This window comes from Eubalaena glacialis, chromosome 9 (genome assembly GCF_028564815.1).
Source record: "Eubalaena glacialis isolate mEubGla1 chromosome 9, mEubGla1.1.hap2.+ XY, whole genome shotgun sequence".
Classification (NCBI taxonomy): domain Eukaryota; kingdom Metazoa; phylum Chordata; class Mammalia; order Artiodactyla; family Balaenidae; genus Eubalaena; species Eubalaena glacialis.
The window spans coordinates 7,421,913-7,442,712 of NC_083724.1; the positions used below are offsets into that span (position 1 = coordinate 7,421,913).

The following is a 20,800-nucleotide window of genomic DNA, read 5'->3' on the forward strand; positions in this document are numbered from 1 at the left end:
GTTGAACACTCCAGATGCTAAGTGCTCTCTACCATGTGGTGCTGTTTCATTCTCACACAGGAGCAGGCGCTGGGTTATCCCCATTCTGCAGATGAGGGCACTGAGAGCAGTTAATTAATTGGCTTGCCCAAGGGTACAGCTAATAAGTAGTGGAACTGAGTCTAAATCCTAAATAATAATTTTAAAATATAATAACTAACAGCAGCAGCTAGGCTTTGTTGAGCACGTACAACGTGCCTGTCATTATTCTAAGCCATTTACATGTGCTCGCTCATTTAAACGTCACAGTAACTCAAAAAGTGGGTACTCTCACCGTCACCGTTTTTCAGGTGAGGAAACAGAGGATCGGGACAGAGGAAACAGTAGCCTGAAGCCACTTACTGTCTGGCGAACCAGTGGTAGTAGCCCCGAACCACGCTGCCCCGCTCTGGGCGCTATGGCCTGGAGGCTGGTCTACGCCCTCCTCTCCACTTCACACGGCACCGCCCCACTGGCGTGAGGATGCCCTGAGCTGAGCGCAGGGCCAGACATGCCCCGGCGTCGCCCCAGCTCCTGTGCCCAGCAGGTGGCGCCCGAGGGGCTCCCCGGCGGTGGCGATCGCAGACGGAGAGACCCGCTGCTGCCGCTCGAGCTCCGAGCAGCCTCTGGCGCGGGGGCCTCCGGGGGCTCCACGGCTTCGGAGGGCGGCGCCGAGTGGTGGGAGGCCCCCGCGTGTGAGTCCTCGCACTCGGATCCCGGGGTGGGCGTCAGGCGCCCCCGGTCGCGCCTGCCCGTCCTGCCCACCGTGGCTCAGCGGGCGGCGCGGAACCGGACAGGGCTGAGGTCGCCACTGCTGCCGCCCATGCTCTTGGCCGGCGAGCCCCGGGAACCGGCGCCCCGGGCCTGGACAGTGCGAGGACCCCCGCAGGGGCTCGGCCAGGGAGAACCCCGACTCTTTGGGCGACCTCCTAGGAGAGTTCCTCCCTGGCCGGTCCTGGCAGTTCCTGCACCAGCTCAGGGCTGAGTCTGCGGAGCAGCCGCGACCACCGACTGAGGCCCCTACGGCCCCCACGGGGGGGGGCTGAGTCATTTCCGGTGGGGGTCCCACCACCTGGCATAGAATAATGGCAGTGTTAGCAGAGTATGCCTGGCAGAGTCCTGGCGATGGCAACCACCCCTTGAGGGCGGGTCTACCACTGCCCCTATTGTACAGATGAGTAAACTGAGGCCCAAGGCCATGCAACCAGGAAGAGCCTGGTAAGGATTGTCCCCAAGAGAAGACTCATAACTATTTCCACCTCCTCCTGGCTCCCAGCATCCTCAGCATCACAACATCAAAGGGGTGTGTCAGAACACTCTGGAAGTCCTCCTCAGTGTCCCCGCTACTCCTTCCTCCCAGACCTGGGGTAAGTGTCAGTGACCTGCTGGTGGGGACAGGGCTGTCATCAATGCTCTGACGATGGGGGACCCTGATCATTCATGCCAGCTGTGGCCTATTTGTCTTCAAGGGGCCAGTCATTGTACTTCAAGAATAGTCTTGAGAAGATTTTGCTCCATCAGATACCTGCCCTGGGGCCCTTCAGGAGAGATCACTCACAATTCACCACGGTCAAGAAGACCAATCAGTGCGTTATGGGAGGATGGGGTAGGGGAGTGGGGAGAAAGAGCATTTCTTTCCTCTGCCTTTCACCCATGAATGTATCCATCTGTCCACCTATTCATCCATCTGTGTGTCCATCCATGAATCAGGTCTTCTCCCAACCTATTCAAGGATCATCCATCAACATCTATGAATCCATCCACCCATTAATCAGGTCTTCTACCAACACCTTCATAATTCATCGATGAATCCATTCATATATTCATTCTCCCATTCACCCATGCACCCTTGCATACATCTTATCTGTGAACCAGGTCTTTTACAACCTATTCATGAATCTCTCCATCCATCCATCCACCCATGAATCAGGTCTCCTGTTGATCCATTAATCCACATATCCAGCCAGCCAGTCATCCAGCTATTCCCAAATTCCCACAATTCTATCCGTCTACCCATGAATCCAGTGATTGATCATCTACCAATCCTTCCATCCACTTGTAAATCCAGGATGCTATCCATCTTTAGTCTTGAAGCCATGTACAAGTCTACACACTCATCTACATAATCATTCATACACCCATGCATCCATACATGTGCCCATCCTCCTAAGATCCAATCCTTGTATTAAGACCTTTTCGGGAATTCCCTGGCAACCCAGTGGTTAGGACTCGGCGCTTTCACTGCTGTGGCCCAGGTACAATCCCTGGTCCAGGAACTAAGATCCTGCAAGCTATGCGGTGCGGTCAAAAAAAAAAAAAAAGAACTTTTCTTTAATTCATCTATCTGTCCACCCACCTACCCAGCTACCCAGTCTTCCATCCTTTCACACAACCCACCATTCATTCATCCATTTCTTCCTCTAACCTTTATTAGCTTTTACTATATGTCAAATATCGGGGGAAGTAAAATAAGGGATGGGGGTAGGAAGAGCCTGGGCATTAGAGCTTAACTGGGCCTAGATGCTGTAGCTCTAATGGAGGGGGAAAAGAATGTAGAAATAATTCCTCCTGCTTAAACAGGCTTAAACATGGATGAAAGGTGAAGAGCATTGCCCATGAGTTTGAAGACCAGGGAGAGGAAATACACTAGACATGCCATTCCTTCTCATCCTGGACCCATGGCAGACAGTACTAACTGATCACAGCACTTTTCCCCCACTGAGCCTCAGAACCCTTCCTGACACAGTGCTCCAGGCAGACACCACCAGTGGATCAGAGTAGATGCCAGAAATGAAACACATTTGCCAACCCAGGAACTTTAAATCAATCAGACCAAATAAACACACTACTTCTCACAAGATATAAATAAGAGTATGGAACTCATTATCTCGAATGTAAGCAACAACAGGGATGGATACCTTCACAGTGTTTCACATTCAGGAGCTAATTCTTGAGCATCTTGAGGTGTGTGGCGTTCCCTAGTAGGCCCTGCTGGAGACAGCTGGGTGCATTAGAACACGCTCCAGCAGCATTTGAGAGGAGAAGCTGAGATTTCAGACCAGTGGGCACAGCTGGGGCAAGCCTTTGGCTGGTCCTGAGGCCAGCACCAAGCAGGCATGGATAAGCAAACAGCTGTTGCATAACTAGGTCCCAATGCCTGTAGCCGACACTGTCTTGGCCATCTCCTGGATGCCTGGCTCTTCAATGGGCTTATGAAAAGCGTCCCCTCTGTGTCCAAACGGACATAAAGATGTGGTCAGATAAATGGAGTCAGATATATCAATAGGCATTGTACGTAAGGTCAAACGTGGCATTTCTGAATAACAGAGCCGTGGATGGATCAAGCAAGCCCTCCTGCAGCCTTGCTCTGGAGGCTGAAATTAATGAATGTAACCATAACAGATCCCCTTTATTGAGCACAGGCCCCTTGCCAGGCCCTGTACCAGATGCCTCACGTAAGTTATTTGATACTCACCAGACTCTTATAAGGATGCTATTGTCGTGTCTACAATACATAGTACATAATTTAAAGGGGAAAACTGTAAAATGGAGACTTGAGGGCAGTCTGCCCCATGTCACAGGACTGGGAAGGGGCATAGTTGAAACTGACGATTATAAGAACAGTTCTCAGTTAGAGATGCTTACCCTTGGCCCTGCAGACCCTGGTGGGGGTGGTGGTGTGGGGGACGGTGCTTTTCAGTCCCTATCATCTCTTCACAACCCTGTACGGTGGGCACAACAATGATCCCCATTTTACAGACAAAGAAACTCAGGCTCCAAAGAGTTAGAATTGAAACCCAGGACTGCCTGACTCCGGAGTTCATATCCTTATTGTCTCTGCTGAATTGCTTGATATATAAGAGAGCTGGCTCTGGAACCAGAATTCAGGTCTCGGCTCCACCCCTAACCAGCTGTGCGATCTTGGGCAAGTTGCAAAAAACGAAAAACAAAAACCCTCTGTGCCTCAGTTTCCTCATCTGTAAAATGGGAATAATAATCGTGTTTCACAGAGTTGTGTGGGTTTGGTGGGCTGATGCCTGTTAGATGCTTGAGCCATTGCCTGAAGGGCAGGAAGTGCTCAGGAGAGGCCAGCTGTGATTGTCAGGCTCCCACAGGGAGCTCCGGCCTGGTGGATGTGTGTTGTCAGGGTGGCATGGGGGGCTGGGGGCTCAGGCCCTGGTCCTCCCCTGCCCTTCTCATCTCTCTCACCAGGCCCCACGCTACACAGGCCCCCAAGCTCAAGGCCGTGCTCACCCACAACTCCTCGGGGGAAGGCTCAGGGCACCGCAGGCGGTGTTGCCCTTTCTGCGTGCGGTTTGCGGATGAGACGCTACGGGACACAGCGCTCCGCTACTGGGAACGCAGCTGTGCAGGTGAGCAGACAGGAAGGGGAGCTCCAGGACTCCAGAAAGTTCCTGCCTGAAACCTGAAGAGCAGAGGCTGTGGCCCTGGGTCCTGGGAGTTAGGGGCCGGCCAAAAAGCCCAAGAGGCCATTGATCCTGTGGAGGAGGCCCTTGAACTGGCCTCTCTGGAGGCTGTTAGGGTGACCTTCAAGGACCAAGTAGAGGGTCTGAGGTCCAGCAGAGGTGTCCCAAGGCTGCAGCTGTGGCCCAGGAAACAGTGGCTGTCCAGGCCTGGCCACCACAGAAGGATTTCTCACTGCCAAGGGTTCCCACACGCTGTATCTGCCCACCTTGGAACCCACAACCTCAGCCTGCAGACCCCGCACATGGGCTCCAGGGGCTGGAGAAGGTAGGAACAAAGGCACCCGAAGCATCTTTTTCCCATATCCCTGAAGGCAAACCTCAGAGGCCTGGCTTGGGAGGTGCCCAGAAAGTTCTAGAAGGTCACACCTCCACGGAAGGCTGGCACTGCCTGGTCCAGCAAAGAAGCTAGGAACCAACCACCAGGCCCAGGTTCCCAGGCAGAGCTTTGTTCATGTTGGCACAGTTTCCAGTGTTTTCTGAAGTGGGTGTCAAGAGGCGGGAAGAATACACGTCCTGGCTCTGGTATGGTCTTTCCTAAGGCCTGCTTTCCCCATCTGCCCAGCCCCTTCTCTTCTCAGGATCCAGCAGTCCAACGGCCTCATCTATTTATTAAGCACCGACCGTGTGCGGTCTCAGGGAACGGCTGCCCCAAAGCCCCGCTGGGGGCAAAGCCCTCAAAATCCAGGACCTTGGCTGATTCAGAAGGAACCCGACCCATCCCCCTCAGGGTCACAGGAAGTTGGAAGTGGAAGCTGCAATTCTGCCCAACTTCTGGTTGTTCGATGGGGCAGCCAAGGCCCTGAGGGCACATGACACAGCAGCTGAAAAGAGAAGCCAGAGTGCCCGCTGGCCACCCCTGGGAACACAAGGAAAAGGGGCACCTGGAGAAAGTTTCTTGGGAATGGCAGTTGGCTGGCATGGGAGACACTTCCTTGTCAGCCACTGGGCTGTGGTCATACCCCAGAACACCAGAGTAGGGCTCAGCGGCTGCTTCCCAGCCCTTTCCATCCTCAGGAATTCGGGGTTCCTGACCAGCTGGAGGGGCAGCTGTTGGACAGGAAACACTCTCCATCCTCGTAGGATTCTCAGCATCGTCTCTTGGATTTACATGGTGGGACGACTGGCCTTCCCACTGTGGGAAATGGGGCCCATTTTGGGCTGAAGCAGGAGTGGGGGTGTGTGGGGGGGTAGGGGGCACAGCTTCGGTAATAAAGGCAGAAACAGTCATGCAGGATAGTTTTAAAACCAGAGCCTTCCCTGGAGGCAGCCAGAAGGCACTGGGAGCCTTCGGTTGCCATGGAGACAGGACTCTGCCCGATCTTGCCTGCTAGAGGGAGGAGGAGAGATGGGGGTATAGGTGCCCTGCCTGGGTAGAGATCTCACCCGTGCTCTCTCTCCTCCAGTCCGGCAGGGCATCCTCGAGAACAGGACAGCCAGCGTGTCAGCAGCATCGGAGCAGGTGTTCAGGAGTGTCGGGAGATGGCTGGAGAGTTTGCCCAAAGCCCTGTATCCCAGGGCCAAGGAGGACACCATGGCCAACTCATTCGGCTGGGACTTCCCTGGCCTGTGAGGCTTTGTGGAAGGGGACGGGATTCATGCATCTCCTCATCCTGTAAACCCCCGTGTCCAGCTGTGGTCTGGGCCCTTGAGGGCTCTGCCAGCCATGGGTGGACCTGGGACTCAGTGTCCACGCAGTTTCATGGGCTCCTGTCCCCCTTAGGTCCACCCTGGAGCCGAAGGGCCACCTCTCTGAGGACACCTCTATGAACAGCAGCCTGCCCTTCATCCCCAGGCCCACCACCCAGAGGCAGCGGGGGGACCTCAAAACCTTTCTGGAGCAGGTGGGCAAATCGCCCTGTTCCTGGAGCCAGAAGCTAGTGAGCAACTGCTGGCAGCCAGCCACCTGGAGACCCCCTGCCTGGTGGGGGGGTGGTGCCCAGTGGGGTGGCCAGGGCTCTGGGTAAAACCCCCGTATGTGCTCGGCTAAGGGGTGGGCTCTCAGGCCAGGCTGCCTGGGTTCAGATCGCAAGCTCCTAACTTTCGATCAGTGGCGTCTTTTTCGTGTCAGTTTCTGCATCTGTAAAATGGGGCTGACCACAGTGCCTGCCCCCTCGGGCTGCGGTGTAGAATCCCCCTTGGCCCAGGGAACCCCATCTCCTGCAGAGGCCCCCAAAACACCCAGCTGGTCCTCATTCTCGCCCTAGGAGTCCTTCCTGCCCAGCTTGGTGTTGCACACACGGTACTGAAACAAGGCCGCCCTAAGGGGCACCAGCTCCTCCTGCCATCAACATCACGTCGCACTCAGAGGTGAATGGCTGCTGGTGCCCAAGCCCAGGTGTGGACACGGGTGAGGGGTGAGGAGAGGCCTTCCCTGACCCACAAATAAACGCACATCCCCGGTGGCTGGTATCTGCTGTCAGGTCTCACCCTACAAACCTCTCCTGGTTGCTGGTCTTGGGGGGTCCTGGGCCAGGGGGAGGGCAGGGGCGGAGTCACAGCTGGGATGAAGATGGGGGGGCAAGGCATCTTCAGGGGTCAGGCTTGTTCCAAGTGAGCCCCTCTTCTGGGAGGTGGGAGACCCTGCCACACACCTCAAACCTGGGACCAAGCCTCTGTCAACCTAGATCAGCCCACACCTGAAACAGGCACCTGTCCCAACCTCCCCCAGCCCAGCCTCCATCTTTGACGGGAACCAAAGGCTGCTTGCTGACCTCCCCTGTGGGGTGAGGGCATCCAGACTGTGGCCAAAGGGACAAACATTTGTCTTCTGTCTTCCCCAGGCCAGAGTCTCACCATCTGGTCCCTGGAGGGCAAGCATCTGGGTGGGCAGGGGTCAGATGTTTCTCTCCCACTTAGGGGGGCGGTGTTCAGAGTCACACAGGAGGTGGCGCAAGACAAGGTGGCAGGAACTGCCTGGAGCTTTTCTGACCGCTGCACTGACCCAGCAGTGCCACCCCCATTTGCCTGTCTGCCAGGTTTGGCCCTGCCACACACCTGCGTTCCAACTGCTGGGCAAAGCTTGGCCCCCTCCCCTCTCTCCTAGAAGCAGCGCTTTGGCTCCAACCCCTCGCCAAGCCCGGGATCGAGGTCTTTATCGCCACCTCCTGGCCAGTGAAGAAACAGCCACGGAATCCACACCCAGACGCAGTGCTGAATAGGAAAGGCTGGGATTTGGGTTGGACCGGCCGTGGGGATTTTAGGGCCGGGACGGGTTGTGGATGGGGGAGAGCTCTTTCGAAGGAGGGCCCTGGCTCCAGAAAAGGCGACGGATCTACCAACCCTGTGGGGATGGGATGGAGCAGTGCTACCATTCCACTTCACTGGGGAATGTAGTGGGATTTCGATCCCTGGGATGATCTGTCCCCTCCATCCCCACTTTCTGGACTTTCACCCCTCCCCCCTCCCCCCCCAGGACTTCTATTTCCTGGAGAGCCTGCGGGTCCCAGAGGAGGCCTGATTCTACTGCACCTTTTCCTCGTGGCCTTGCACAGCCCACCTCGCCCTCTCCGAGCCTCAGTTTCCCCGGCAGAGCCGCGGCGGACCCCAAACCGGCCACCGGCTGCAGCGCCGCGCCGCGCCCACGCGGGGGCAGTGTTGGCCTGGCTTTGGCGCCGCCCGGCGCGGCCGAAACTTCTCAGCCTCTTGCTAAAGGGTCGGAAACTTTTCCCCTCGCGCTGCGCTCGCGTCTCCGGCCCCGCGCCGCGCCGCCTCCTTCCACCTGCCCGAGTTCGCTGCCGGACCGCGGGGCGGGGAGGGGAGGCTCCCCAACCCCCAACTTCTCCTTCTCGCTTTTCGTTGTTCAACCAAAAAACTGCTAAGCTTGCAACAGCGCCGTCAGCCACGAGCACTGAAGATTGAGTCCCGCGTGCAGCGCACAGGGGCGGGGACGGGGGCGGGGGGTGGCCCTGCGGCGTCGGGGCTCCCAAAGCGGGGCGGCCGGACAGCGGCCTCCCGGCGGGGGCCTGCCCGGTGGGGTGGGGATGGGGACCCGGCGGGCGGCCACGCGGCGTCCCGCAGCCCGGTTTCTCGGGGACCCCTCCGCTCCCCGCCCACCTCGCCGGCCTACCTTCCGCTCGCATCGCCCCCCTCGCCCCCGCCCCAGCCCTCCATTTGTTCCTTCCCTCTCTCCGTTTTCCTCCCCTCTCCTCCCTCCGCTCTCTTTCCCTCCTCGACAAACATGTCTGTGTCAAGAGGACCTTGAGCGGCAGCCCCGAGCCTCCGCTCCCGCCCCTGCCAGCAGAAACGCAGGGACACACAGGGACAGCCGCAGACAGGCCCCCGGAGACGCGCCCCACGCGCACACCACACACTCGTCGCACACACACGTCACACACGCACACAGATAGGCACCACAAACACCTCCACACCCACACCCACACGCATGCAAAGACACACCACGACACTTAGAAACCCCACATACACACAGAGGACACGCGCATGTCCTCCCCAGCTAGGGTCTCCCAGCGACCGCACCCCGACATTCCAGAGTCCACTTGTTGCCTTGGAGGCCGCAGATGCAACCTCCACCCCAGCCCTCTGTAGACCTTCCCAACATGCCCCTGCCCCTCTGCAGGCAGAGCTTGAACTTGAATGTGGGGTGACCAAGAAGGGGGAGAGGAGGGGAGGGAGTGCTGCAGGGAGGGGATGGACCCCTCCCCAGGGTCCCCAGCAGCGTCCTTTCGCTGGTACATTTCCACTCAGGGCTGGCAGGTGGCCAATCCCGCCTGGGCTCCTGGGAGCAGTGCGGCGGGAAGGCTGGGGAAGTGGCTGTGGCTGGAGCTGGTGCCCCAGCTCTTGCTCCCTACAACCTCAGAGCCCCCCTGAATCTCTGGGGATGGGCAAGGCAGGCGTACCCCCCCACCGGTCTCCTCCAGTTCCTGTCTGCCCTTATCACTCTGTGCAATAGCAGCCCGCACCCCATTCCATCTCCCACCCACACCCCGGCCCTGGAACATGGGCAGACCGGGGCCAACCCAGGCTGGGGGGCAGTGGGAGTTGGTCTAGTTTTGGGGGTGGTGGGGAGGGAGGAATGACTCCCAACCCAGGGCAGAAGGAAGTGATGGGAGAAGCAGGAAAATCTCTGCTCCTTTCTCCCGGCGGTGCCCACCTCACTGGGCCTCTCCACCCGCTGCGAGGGCGTCTCCTTAGCTCCTTTGCAGATAAGGAAACCGAGGCCCAGAGAAGTTCAGGGGTCTTGCCCAGGCTGTGCCAAGCACAGGAGCCGGAGCTGGAACTAGGTCCACGCGTGTCCTATGCCAGTGCCCAGCCTTCAGCCACCCACACCCATGTTCTCTCACAACCATTTGTCGCTGGGAAACCGAGACCCAGAGAGATGCATCTCTTTCTCAAGGTCACTTCGTTTTGAAGGGTTGGAGTCAGGATTCAAATTCAGCAGGAAGAGGTGCCGACGTACAATTCTGGGGCTCCCTCGCCCCAGGGCAAGCAGGGTGGTCTGGAGGACCCTTCCTGCCCCAGGTCCTTCCTCCTGCATGAAGGGCACCTTGGAGGCAGGGAGAACGGGGCAAGGTCAGGGAGGGAGAGAGATGTATTTGGAGGTGGTGTTTGGGGAGGATGTGGAGATTGGCAAGCGAAAGGACAGGAGCAAAGGGTCCTGTGAGCCGGAAGCCTCAAGAATTGCCCAGAGGGTGGGGCTGGACCCACGGGGAGGTGGTAGGGCAGCGCTGCCTCCAGACATGGGCGTGGTCAGAGAGGGGCCCCCCCGAGCCTGGATGGCAATGAGGTGCCACTGGAGACGTGTAACCCGAGAGAGCCGGTCCCACGGTGGGCTCCGGGGACATGAGCTGCCCCAGGGGCTCATTCACTTTCATTCTGCCGGCAGTTCGGTGAGCACCTACTGTTTGCCACACGCACGCTGGGCCCTGGGAGCATCACAAAGAGCAGCCCTGCCCTCAGGACGCTACAGTCTGCTGGGGAACATGGACTCGAATGGGCGATTGCAGGACACAGTGACAAGTGCTGTGAGGGGAGGCCCGGGCTTTGGGGGCACCGGGGGGGGACCAAACCCACAGTTTGGGGCACGGGGTGGACACCTGGGCCTTTTGACGACAGTGAGATGGAGGCATGGTCAGACCCAGACAGCAGACCAAGAGCACGGGAAGGGAGGGGATTGCTACAGGCCCTGCAGCGAGGCTGGTGCCACGATTCCTAGCACGGGTCAGGGTAGGGCAAGGGGCCCAGGAGGGCTGTTGATGAGGCAGGAGGAAGCGCCGGAGTTCCCCTAGCCAAGACAGGCACACACACACACACACACACACACACCCTCTGCCCCGGCCATGTGGGGCTGCACACTGCTCATTCCTACTGCCTTTGTCTGTGCCGTTTATCCTAACTCCCCCCGACCCCCCGCCCTGCCATGTCCTCCCTTTCCCTGACATTTCTGCCTTTTGGGGTCCTGTTGTCCTTCCCTCCCAAATATGCCTTAAGTGACAGATGGTCTGCAGCTTTCAGGGGCTCCTGCCGAGGGCCATCAAACCCCTCCATGGAGACAATGCATGCTGCCACCTCCACAAGCCTCAACATTCCCCTGTAAACAGCCTCAGGAAAGGGGGTGACACTGGTGATGTTCATTGTGCCGTCTGGGCCCATCGGAGCCAGCTTCGGATGCTGGGTGGAGTCCGAGCCAGCAGCAGAGATTGGACCCATCACTGGCTTCTGGAACCCTCTTGAATGGTGGCACTTGGACCCAAAGAGCCAGGGGCAGCTCATCTGCCATCTCCCATCATGAGGCCTTGGGGACCCTTAATGACTCACCCGCCAGGGTTTCCGGATTTATTGTCTGCACCTGGCAGCCCTGGGGATTGTGGTGACACCCGCAAGCTCCCAGGGAGCCCCCATCTGGGCTCTGGGCTGGCTTCCAGCTCCCCCAGCTGCAGGGCACAGCAAACCCCAAAGAATCTTCTTCCAGGAACCTGCTGGCCCAGGCAGCCTAGATCCCCAGTGTGCATTCTCCAGGGGACGATGCCTCCCCAGGATGGCTCCTGAGTAACTTCTGACAGCCCACAGCCATTCCATAATGTTAACCAAGAATCCACGTGAGCAAGACAGACCTGGGACCTGCCCTGCCCTCATGGAGCTCAGAGTTCGCCGGGGATCACAGAGGCATAGTGACAAAGGCTATCGAGCAGGTCCTGGTACAGACATTGGTCCAAAGGCTGCCATGCTTCGGAGCTTACTGATCCGTGAAGGAGGGCGCAGCTCTGTGAAGTAGGCACGCCCCTAGCTCCATATCACAGATGAAAAAACCGGGTCACAGAGAGGTTAAGTCACTTACCCAGGGTCACACAGCTGAGCTCCAGATAAGAAGTCAGTGAGAAGTGCTGTGATGAGGGATGTACAGGCAGGTGTGCAGGGGAGCACAGGGCAGCTGCCTCCTCTGAGGTGAGGGTTTCTTCCTCCAGAAAAACTAGCCCCAGATTTCCTCTGGCCCAGAGGGGAAGGCCCAGGAGGGCAGGACTGTCGCCAGCGTACACAGGCTGCCTATCGATGGTAAACTCTGCCCACACCTCAGTTCTGTTCCTTCTCCCATATTCATTCACAGAACACATTTATTGGGCATCTACTGTGTACCAGGCTCTGTGAACAAGACAGACACACTCCTGCCTCAGGGAGCCCACATCGTGGTGGCCAGGCAGATACAGATGGGGCTGGGCTCGCAGTGTGTGACCCCCTGCAGTCAGCCACACAGGGGTTTGCCTAAAAGGGCCCGCCACTGAGTTTAAAGCCGTCATCTTGAGATTCTTAATCAATTTTGAGCAAGGAGCCCTACATTTTCACTTTGCCCTGGGCCCTTGCAAATTGTATAGCTGGTCCTGGACACAGACATTAAACTGTGGTGAATGCTGGGCTGGGGCTACAGGGAGGGCTGGCAGGAGGGTCCACGAGGTTTGTTGGAGGTGGCGGTAACAGATCGGCTTAGGAGTGGGCTTTGTCCTGACCCTAAATCCTGTCATGGGTCCCCAGCTCCCTCAGGGCAGCTCCCTGGGAGCTGGGTCAGCATCAGGCAGGAGGTCAGGACCAGCAAAGCTCCAAAGGGACTTTAAAAATACCCCTGCGTGTCTGCATCGACTAAATAACGCATGCCCAGCATCGGTAGGCAGAGGCCAGAAACCAGAGAGAAGAAAGCCCCGCTCAGCCGTCCCCCACGAGGCCCTGGTCCCTCCCACTAGGTAACAACGTTTCCTGGGCACTTTCCTGAGTTATTCTGCATCATACAAGGAAGTGCTTACACGCGTGTATTTTTGTATTGTGATACTGATTTTTTTTTTTTTGGTGCGGTGCTGATTTTATATCCATTCTGCATTGCACACACTTTCTGCTCCTAGTGTTCCCACTTGTCAGTCTAACTGGGAAATCGGAGAAGGCGCTTTCAAGGTCACTTAATTGTAGAGATGGAGAAACTGAGACCCAGAGTGTCACAGCAAGTGTGGGTGTTCTGGTGGCCCAGGCGTGGCTCCTGGCCTTGGCATTACTGAGACTCATGGTCCTTCCACGTGCTCCTATATGCCCAGGCCTCCCTGACAGCCTCTCTCCTGTCCTAATTTCAAGGACTACCGTGGAGGGAGCCAAAGCTCTATCCTGTGAAGGAGGTACTGTGATGATCTGCATTTTTACATGAGGCTCAGAGAGGTGTGGCCACCATCTTGGGGTCACACAGCTGAACCAAGGTTGGAACCTGCAAAGCTGCACTACCTCCCAGGAGCAGGTTCACATTTCCCTGGTGGGGGGGGGGGGCACTGCCCCTTGCCATATACTCACAACTTCCCTGATGCCAGATGGAGAGGCCCCTGACTTCACCAGGTGACAATTGGGCAAAGGACCCTTCCAGCCTGACAGAGCCACCAGGATGGAGCTGGCAGGAGTCCCAGCAAGGCCTGGAGGGTGGGGCTGAGCCAGGTGGCCTGCTGAGGGGGGGGGCAGGTGTGGGTGCCTGTCCCCTAGGCCCCAGATGCATGGAGGCTCCTGGCAGGCGCCCCTTGGTGGGCTGTGCCTGTCGAGAGGGCTGGCATCAGCTGGTTGAATATGCCTGGGGCTGCCATTCAGCATTTGGGTTCTAAAGGTTATTTTTATTGTGTTTTGTTTATTCAAAGCTCGCCTTTGAAATCTGTTTTCGTGCCTCCCCCGTCCCGGAGAAGGGAGTTGGTTTAGATACAACGCGCTGCATTGTCTCAACCTTAAAAAATAATTCCCCTTGAGTTGGGGGCTCATTATCCCTGGGCACACATGGCCTCCCAAGTGTGGGTGCCAGTGGTGGGTCAGCAGGACAGCCCGACACCCACCTGCCCTGCTGAGCCACCCCAGGCAACAGGCAGCCCCAGAAGTTGGGCCCTCCAAGCACTGGGGGTGCCATCGACACTGGCGAAAGAAGGCGCAACTTTGCGGGGGGGTGGGTCATGAAACCTTTTGAAGAAAGCTAAGGACCTTATCTGTCCAGAAAAATGTACCCACACACAGGCTTTGCAGTCAATTCCAGGAGCTTCTAGGACTTACTGAGGCCCATCCACAGACCCCCTCCCTCCAGTTTAGAACGTGTTCCTAAAGGAATCCCACAGTCAGCCTTTTTGGAATAATAAGGAATAATAATCGTAATAGCCAAAATTGAGCAGTTACTCTGTTTCAGGGGCTGTAGCGCAGGGTTCCTCAGATTAACTCACATATGCCCCATGATTGAGGGTCACTCACCCAAGGTCACACAGCTGGTAAGGGGCTAAGCCAGGATCTAAGCCCAGCCAGTGCAGCCAGTCTGTACTCTTAACCTAACCTTAACATATACGCATGTGTGCGCAGGTACATACACGTGTGCGTGAGGGTACACACACATATACACACACACAGTGCCTCAGTACACCTGTGGGTTAGCCCCAGGGAGAGTCTGCGTGGGGAGCCCCAGGTCAAGCACCCAGGCTTGGGAGTCTGGCCAAGCTTCATGACTGGGGTCCAGTCCTTGTGAGGATCAGATGAGACCCACCTGGAGATTCCCCAGGCTCAGGGCCAGCGTCCGGGCTCCACCATCCCGGGAGCTGATATTATTTTGAGGGACGGAACCAAAGTGGGTGTCCCACAGTGCAGACACCCCTCGAAGACTGCCATCCAGCACAAGGCAGGCTCCTCCTCTCCCTCCCTCGCCCCTCTTCCCTCCTTCCCTTGCTACTGTCTCCCTCCCTATTCCATCCTCCCTCCCTCCCCCATCTTCCCTCCCTCCCCCATAGCCCCCCTCCCCCCTCCACAAACAAGGCAAAGACTAGGGTGGAAACAGCTCTACCCTGTACACAGCACACTTCTGAGAAGCCCAGACCCCGTCTTGGGGAGCCACCAGCTCTACCCAGTTTGCATGTTGGCTGAGCCCTCAGACCAGGCCAGGCTGCCCAATCCAGTCGGCCCCTCCCTCCTGCCCCAGTGCAGGGTGGACAGGGCCGGGCCTCCATGGGCCTTCCAGGCTGGGATTTTCAGCGTTTGTAGAGTTAAGACCCTAATATTATTTTCCAACAGCTTTTGGTGGTTTAATAGAATTGCGGGTAAATCTAACTTGCAAATTCTCCCTTTTGATCTCCTTCCTTTTTCTTTTAGTAGCTCAACAGAGTTGGGTTTAGAACAGGGCTGGAGACAGCTCCCACCTCAATCCTGCTCCCAGCCGGGGTTCTCCCAAGGAGATTTGAAGTCCTGGGGTGTCACCGAGGTGGTTGCCAGCCTTCACTCTCCCCTCCCCCTCACCTTGCCTCTTCTCCTGCCACCAGGCACTGACCTGGCCCAGGCAGGCTTTTCCGAGGTCCTGCCCCTCTGCCTTCTCCTTGGCTTCTCCCCTCTTCTGCAGCAGGCCAGACTCCTTCACGCCCCCAGGGCCTTTGCACTTGCTTTCCCCTCTGCCTGACATGCTCTTCCCACTAGCTTCACTGACTCCTGTTAAACATCAGGTCTCAGCCTAGATGTCTCCTCCTCAGGGAAGCCCTCCTGGATCAGAACTGAACAATGGTTACATGACTGGTGCACAGAGGACCACTCTCAGCAGACCCTGAGTTCCAGGAGCACAGGGACTGAACAGGTCCCCAGCCCAGACCCTACCACACAGGAGGCCCTCAATAAATGCTGGGCGAGGGGGCTCCCTGCTGTGCTCTGCGCCTCAGTTTCCCTGCCTGTAAGGTGCTGTGTGATGATTCTCTGGTGCTCCCTGTGGGTTTCTGGCAAGGATCACACTCATTTCACGGTATGTGACTTCCTTGGTTATCTGATTTTCCAGGGAGGAATTCTAAATCTCTGGGTTGGGGTGGCATCTGCCTGATACCCGGGCACCCATCCCATCCCCCCAGACTGAGTGCACCTGACATCCTGGGGAGGCCCATTAAAACCGCCCTCTCTTGGCAGATAAGGCCCTGCACAGAGAAGCACTTCCAGGCTCTGTAACTGTGTGTTGTTTGGCCCGTGAGGTGGGGGATGGTGGTGGTGACACCACTGCTCTCTGTGGCCAAAGCTATCAAATCAGGCACCGCGGCTCAGTGTGGGTTCAAATTTTGACTTGGTCATTTCCCGTGAGACTGAGGCCCACCCGTCACTCCTCTGTGCCTCAGTCCCTTAGCTATATAATGGGCATAATAACGGTACCTCCCAACTGGGGTTCCTGTGTTGACTGAGATGGTTCCCTGCCTGGGCTCTGGGGAGCCCTGCCCTTCTCATCCCGGAGGCAGCAGCTAAGCTTCAAGTCTCTGGAGAAAAAAACAAAACAACACAACAAACAAACAAACAAACCCAGGTCAATACGCAGCTCTGCTACTTAGCAGGCTGTGTGACCTCCTAATGCCAAGGTTTTCCCATCTGTAAAATGGGGGTGATAAGTATAGCTGCCTCTTAGGGTGGCTGCCGACCAAGGTGAGCCTAGATCCCTGCTCGGATCTCAGTAATCCAGACATTAGGGAATCTGCCCAGAATCTTCCTGGTGCTAGGGCTTCCTGGGCAGGGAGGAGGGTAGCTGTGGAAGCCAAAGCACAGAGAAGGCAGCGACAGGCCTGAGGTCACACAGCCCGACCAGGATGGAGGCTCTGTCCCCGCTGGGCCCATCAGCGCAGCCTCGCGGCCCCCGCAGCCCCTACCTTCCCTGACTGCCAGGCCCTGTAGGGACATGCCCTGCAGGGACGTGCAGGGCCTCCCGGAGGGTGCGCCGGCCGAGCCGCGGGATGAAAGGGGAATCAGCCCAAACCTGCCTCCCTCCCGGCTCGCCCGCCACTCCAGCAACCAGATCAGGCTGGGGCGGCGGGCTTTGATGTCGGCGGAGTAGCAGCAGTCCCCGCTCCCGGCCGGCTCGGAGCCTCCGGGAGGCCGACTTGAAAGGGCAGCGGCGGGTCCAGCCTTCCCGGACCTCTCGGAGGAGGGGAGGAGATGTGGAACGTCCAAGCCCCGCCCATGGAGCTAAGAAGCGCGTTGTCCTCAGCGTTCAAGGCCCCAACGGCGGGTACCATGCCAGCACCACCGGTCGTGATGCTCCCACGCAGCCCCTGGGCCAGACAATAACTGTGGTTCCCAGATATTGCCCTATCTCGGGCCCTAGCATATGCTGTTCCTCCTGCCTGAGAAGCCCTTCCCACCTTTTCCTTCCAGGCCTCAGGGTCAGCTCTTGGGTTGGGGCTTTCTCTCTTCTTGCGGGCCTTCCTCGGAACCGCTCCCCACCCCTGCCAGGTGCCCTCCTCCTGGTCCGCTGCCGCAGCGGCCCCCGTGGCAGCCCACGCTCTGGTAAAGCCCCCCCCCCCCCGCCACACAGGCCTCTGGCTGTGAGCTCCAGGACTGCATCCTTATCAGCTGTGGGTTCGCGCTTGGGAAACAGGGAAAAGGAATCTTTCAATAACAGCAGCCATAATAATAAGCCTTAGGGGCAGCCAGTCTGGTTGGTGGGGGGAGGTGGAGGGCGCTGAGAGAATTCCAGGTTCCCGGTACACTGTATCCTCCAATTACAAAGCTGGGTGGCCTTTCTCCCCACCTCCAGCCCGGGCCTTGCCCTCACTGCAGAGGGGCTCAACCACGGACAGCTTCCAGAAAGCCCCAGCCTCCTGACTCCCTGCCCCAGTGTCCCATGATGCCTCCTTGAACCTTCTCCTCTGCCCGCCCAGCTGACTTCCCGCGCCTGTCCCAGTGCCCCAGAGTGGCAGGCTGGGGACGGAGTTCTAGTTCCAAGTTGAAGATGGGGACACTAAGACCCACAAAAGGGTCAGGCCCCAGAGCTTGGAGGACAGAGCTGGCAGTGCTAGGCCTCAGGAAAGAGAGGGAGCCCCTCAGGCTAGATTCAAACCTAGGACTCCATTCAACCAAGGCCTCCTGGGTCCAGGCACCATCCTTTTGTGGAGGGGGGTGGGGCTTTCGTATACTAAATACAGGAACAAATTGGCCGCAAGCCTCAAGACAGGTTTCAGTGTTCTGTCTCAGGAACTGATGTTTAGATGCATGCACGGCACCATATAACTGGCTGTATGTGCACACAAATCCAAGGGCAGCTCTGAAAGGGCCCTCCGGTGCTTCCCCAGGAGGGGGAGGGTGGGGTGTGGTTAGGTGGGGTGTAGAGGTGGATGTGAGGCCTGCAGGAGCTGCGGCTTAGGTGGGCCAAACCAGATGCGAGCTTCAGCCTCCCCTCCAGCTCCAGCTTTCTGCCTCCCCAGGGGACTGGGTAGTCTGTCTGCAGCTCCTTCCCACCCCTCCCACTGCCCGCACCCCCACCCCACGGTCTGCTCTCTCCTGGGTTAAGCTGGCAGAGGGGAGAAGGGAGAGAGAATGGAGGGCTCACTCTGGGGGCAGGAGACCTGACTCCTGCCTGGGCCAAGCCTCTCAGCCTGTTTTCTCATCTTTCCTGGAAGTTTGGACTAATTCTCCTACTTCCTCCCTTTAATAAGTGTTTGCTGAGCGCTTACTCTGTGCCAGCCCTGTGCTAATGCCTCTGTGGACAGGATCGATTCATCATTTAGTGGGGGGAACAGACACGAATCAAATAGATCCATAAATACAGGCTATGATGGTAGAACTACAGACAGTTCAGAGAAAAGGCTCTACTCCAGACATCAAGGAAGGCTTCCTGCAGGAAGTGGCATGGATGAATTGAAAGCAAAGGCCAGGGCAGGTGAGAGTAAGTGGTGGCAATGGCAGAGGGCACAGTGGGTGGGCTGGATTTTGTGAGTGTGAGAGAGGGGACTCACGGCAGGAGGGAAGAGCAGGGTGATGTGGCAGAGGCCAGGGGACAGCAAGGGGTCTGGGCAGGGTCCTGGTTCAGCAGGGCCTTGCTGGACCTGGGAACCCACAGAATCCAGCCCAGAAGGTCCCCACTGCCTGGTTGAGGGAACGCAATGGGTGTGACCAAAAGAAGCAGGAGGGATTAAATTGGGGTTAGAAGACAATCCCAGCCTGTATTTCAGACCCCACCTAGAATGGACTGGCCAATGGAGAAACCAGAAGCTAGGCTCTGAGGAGGTATGATGGGTGGGGCTGGCTCCAAAGTGCATGGCAAGTAGAAAGGGGGTGTGATCCACGCTCCTAGAAGACCTTTTCTTCCCCTAGGCACGTGGGCTCTTCGTAGTGTGGCGTGTGGGCTCTTTAGTGTGTGGCGTGTGGGCTCTTTAGTTTGTGGCCTGCGGGCTCTCTGGTTGAGGCCTGCGGGCTGTCTGGTTGACGGACACTAGCTCAGTAGTTGTGGCGCACAAGCTCAGTAGTTGTGGCGTGCGGGCTTAGTAGCCCCGTGGCATATGGGGTCTTAGTTCCCCAACCAGGGATCGAATTCGAGTCCCCTGCATTGGAAGGCAGATTCTTTACCACTGGACCGCCAGGGAAGTCCCCCCTCAGGACCCAATCTAAATGTTCCCTCTACTGTGAAGACTTCCAGAACACACCTCCACCCTCTGCCTCTGTCCCCTCTATGATTTCATGCACGGTTCACCCATGTGTTCTAAAACAGCCATCGTTCATTGGACCCCTACTATGTGTCAGGTACTTGCTGAATGCTTTGACTCAGAGAGAGAAATAGCTCGCCCGGGTGCCACAGCTGGGAAGAGGCAGGACCAGGCTAGGGGCCCAGGACCACCAGACTCCACCCCAGGCTTGTGCTCCTGGAATGGTGGGGTCCATCTTCATTCCTTTACCTCTCCTCTCCTCCTCCCACCTCAGATCTCAGCTTGGCTGTTCCCTCCTCCCGAGGCCCTCCGTGGACTGTCCTCCCAGAGTCAGTCAATGCCTCCTCCACTCCCCATATTGTTCTCCATTCCCCCGTTTCATTTCCTTCATAGCTCTTTTCACAACTGCAATTATTTCCTTCTTTGTTTACATGGTTATGGATCCTCCACAACTCTCAAGTCAACTGAAGTCCCCATGAGGCAGGGACTGTATGTCTTCCTCACTGCTGCATCTCTGTGTTAAAAAGGATTTGGTTATGCTTCACACAGGGCAGACTTCAAATATTAGTGGTTTAAGCAAGAAAAGTTTCTATTCTTTGCTGAAATAAATACAGGCAGTCAGGGCTGGTATGAGAGTCCATGGCCACTGGGGACCCGGGCTCCGACTGTCTTGTTGCCCTGCCGTCCTCGACACACAGCTGCAACCTCGCAGTGCACAATGGATGCTCCAGCTCCAGCCTCCATGCTCACATTCTAATCCCAGAAAGGAGAAAAAAGGGAGAAGGTGTCCCCCCTGTCCTTTAAGGAGACTCCCAGGGAGTGAACCCCAGCACTTCTGCCAACATCCCATTGGTCAGAACTTGGTCACATGGCCACATCTAGCTGCAAGGGAAGGTGGGAAATGTAGTCTCTAGGCCAGGCAGTTCTATGCCTAGCTAAGAATGGGGGGTGCTATTCTTATGGTTGAAGAGAAAAGAGACCTAGCAGCCTGTGTCAACAGTTCTCATCTCCTGGCTTATAACAATAATGATAATAATAATAATAGCTGACGTGTATTTATTACATTACTTTGCAGTTGTTCATTTAATCCTCACAATAACTCTCAAGGTAGGGAAACTGAGGAACAGTATCAGTCAAATCACCTGCCCAAGGCCACCTGGCTGGTAAGTGGTGGAGCTGGGATGTGAACCTAGGGCCTTCTAGCTCTAGAGCTGATATGTCTCTGCTTCTCTGCAGTGCCTGATAAATTGCTGCACAATGAACTACTGACCTGACTGAATTTGCTCATCTCCATGTGCCCCATAAATGCACTGAGCACCCCTCAGTGTGGGTTCCCCCCTTGGGCTGGCTCAGGATCTGGGCTGTGGTCTCCAGGACTGAGCCTGGCCTGATGCAAGGGGACTCAGCAAGGCCAGCTCCTGGACG

The 20,800-nt window shown here is 57.0% G+C and overlaps 1 protein-coding gene across 1 annotated transcript; it reads left to right on the top strand.

Annotated features, from left to right (window-relative positions):
• Positions 1–529: 529 nt before the first annotated feature.
• On the top strand, positions 530–6,816 carry C9H9orf50 (chromosome 9 C9orf50 homolog). The gene is given in 9 exon segments (XM_061199162.1): positions 530–822; positions 860–1,059; positions 1,295–1,385; positions 1,488–1,604; positions 4,231–4,391; positions 5,909–6,071; positions 6,226–6,346; positions 6,710–6,736; positions 6,739–6,816. Coding segments are annotated over 9 exon segments (1,251 nt in total).
• Positions 6,817–20,800: the final 13,984 nt, after the last annotated feature.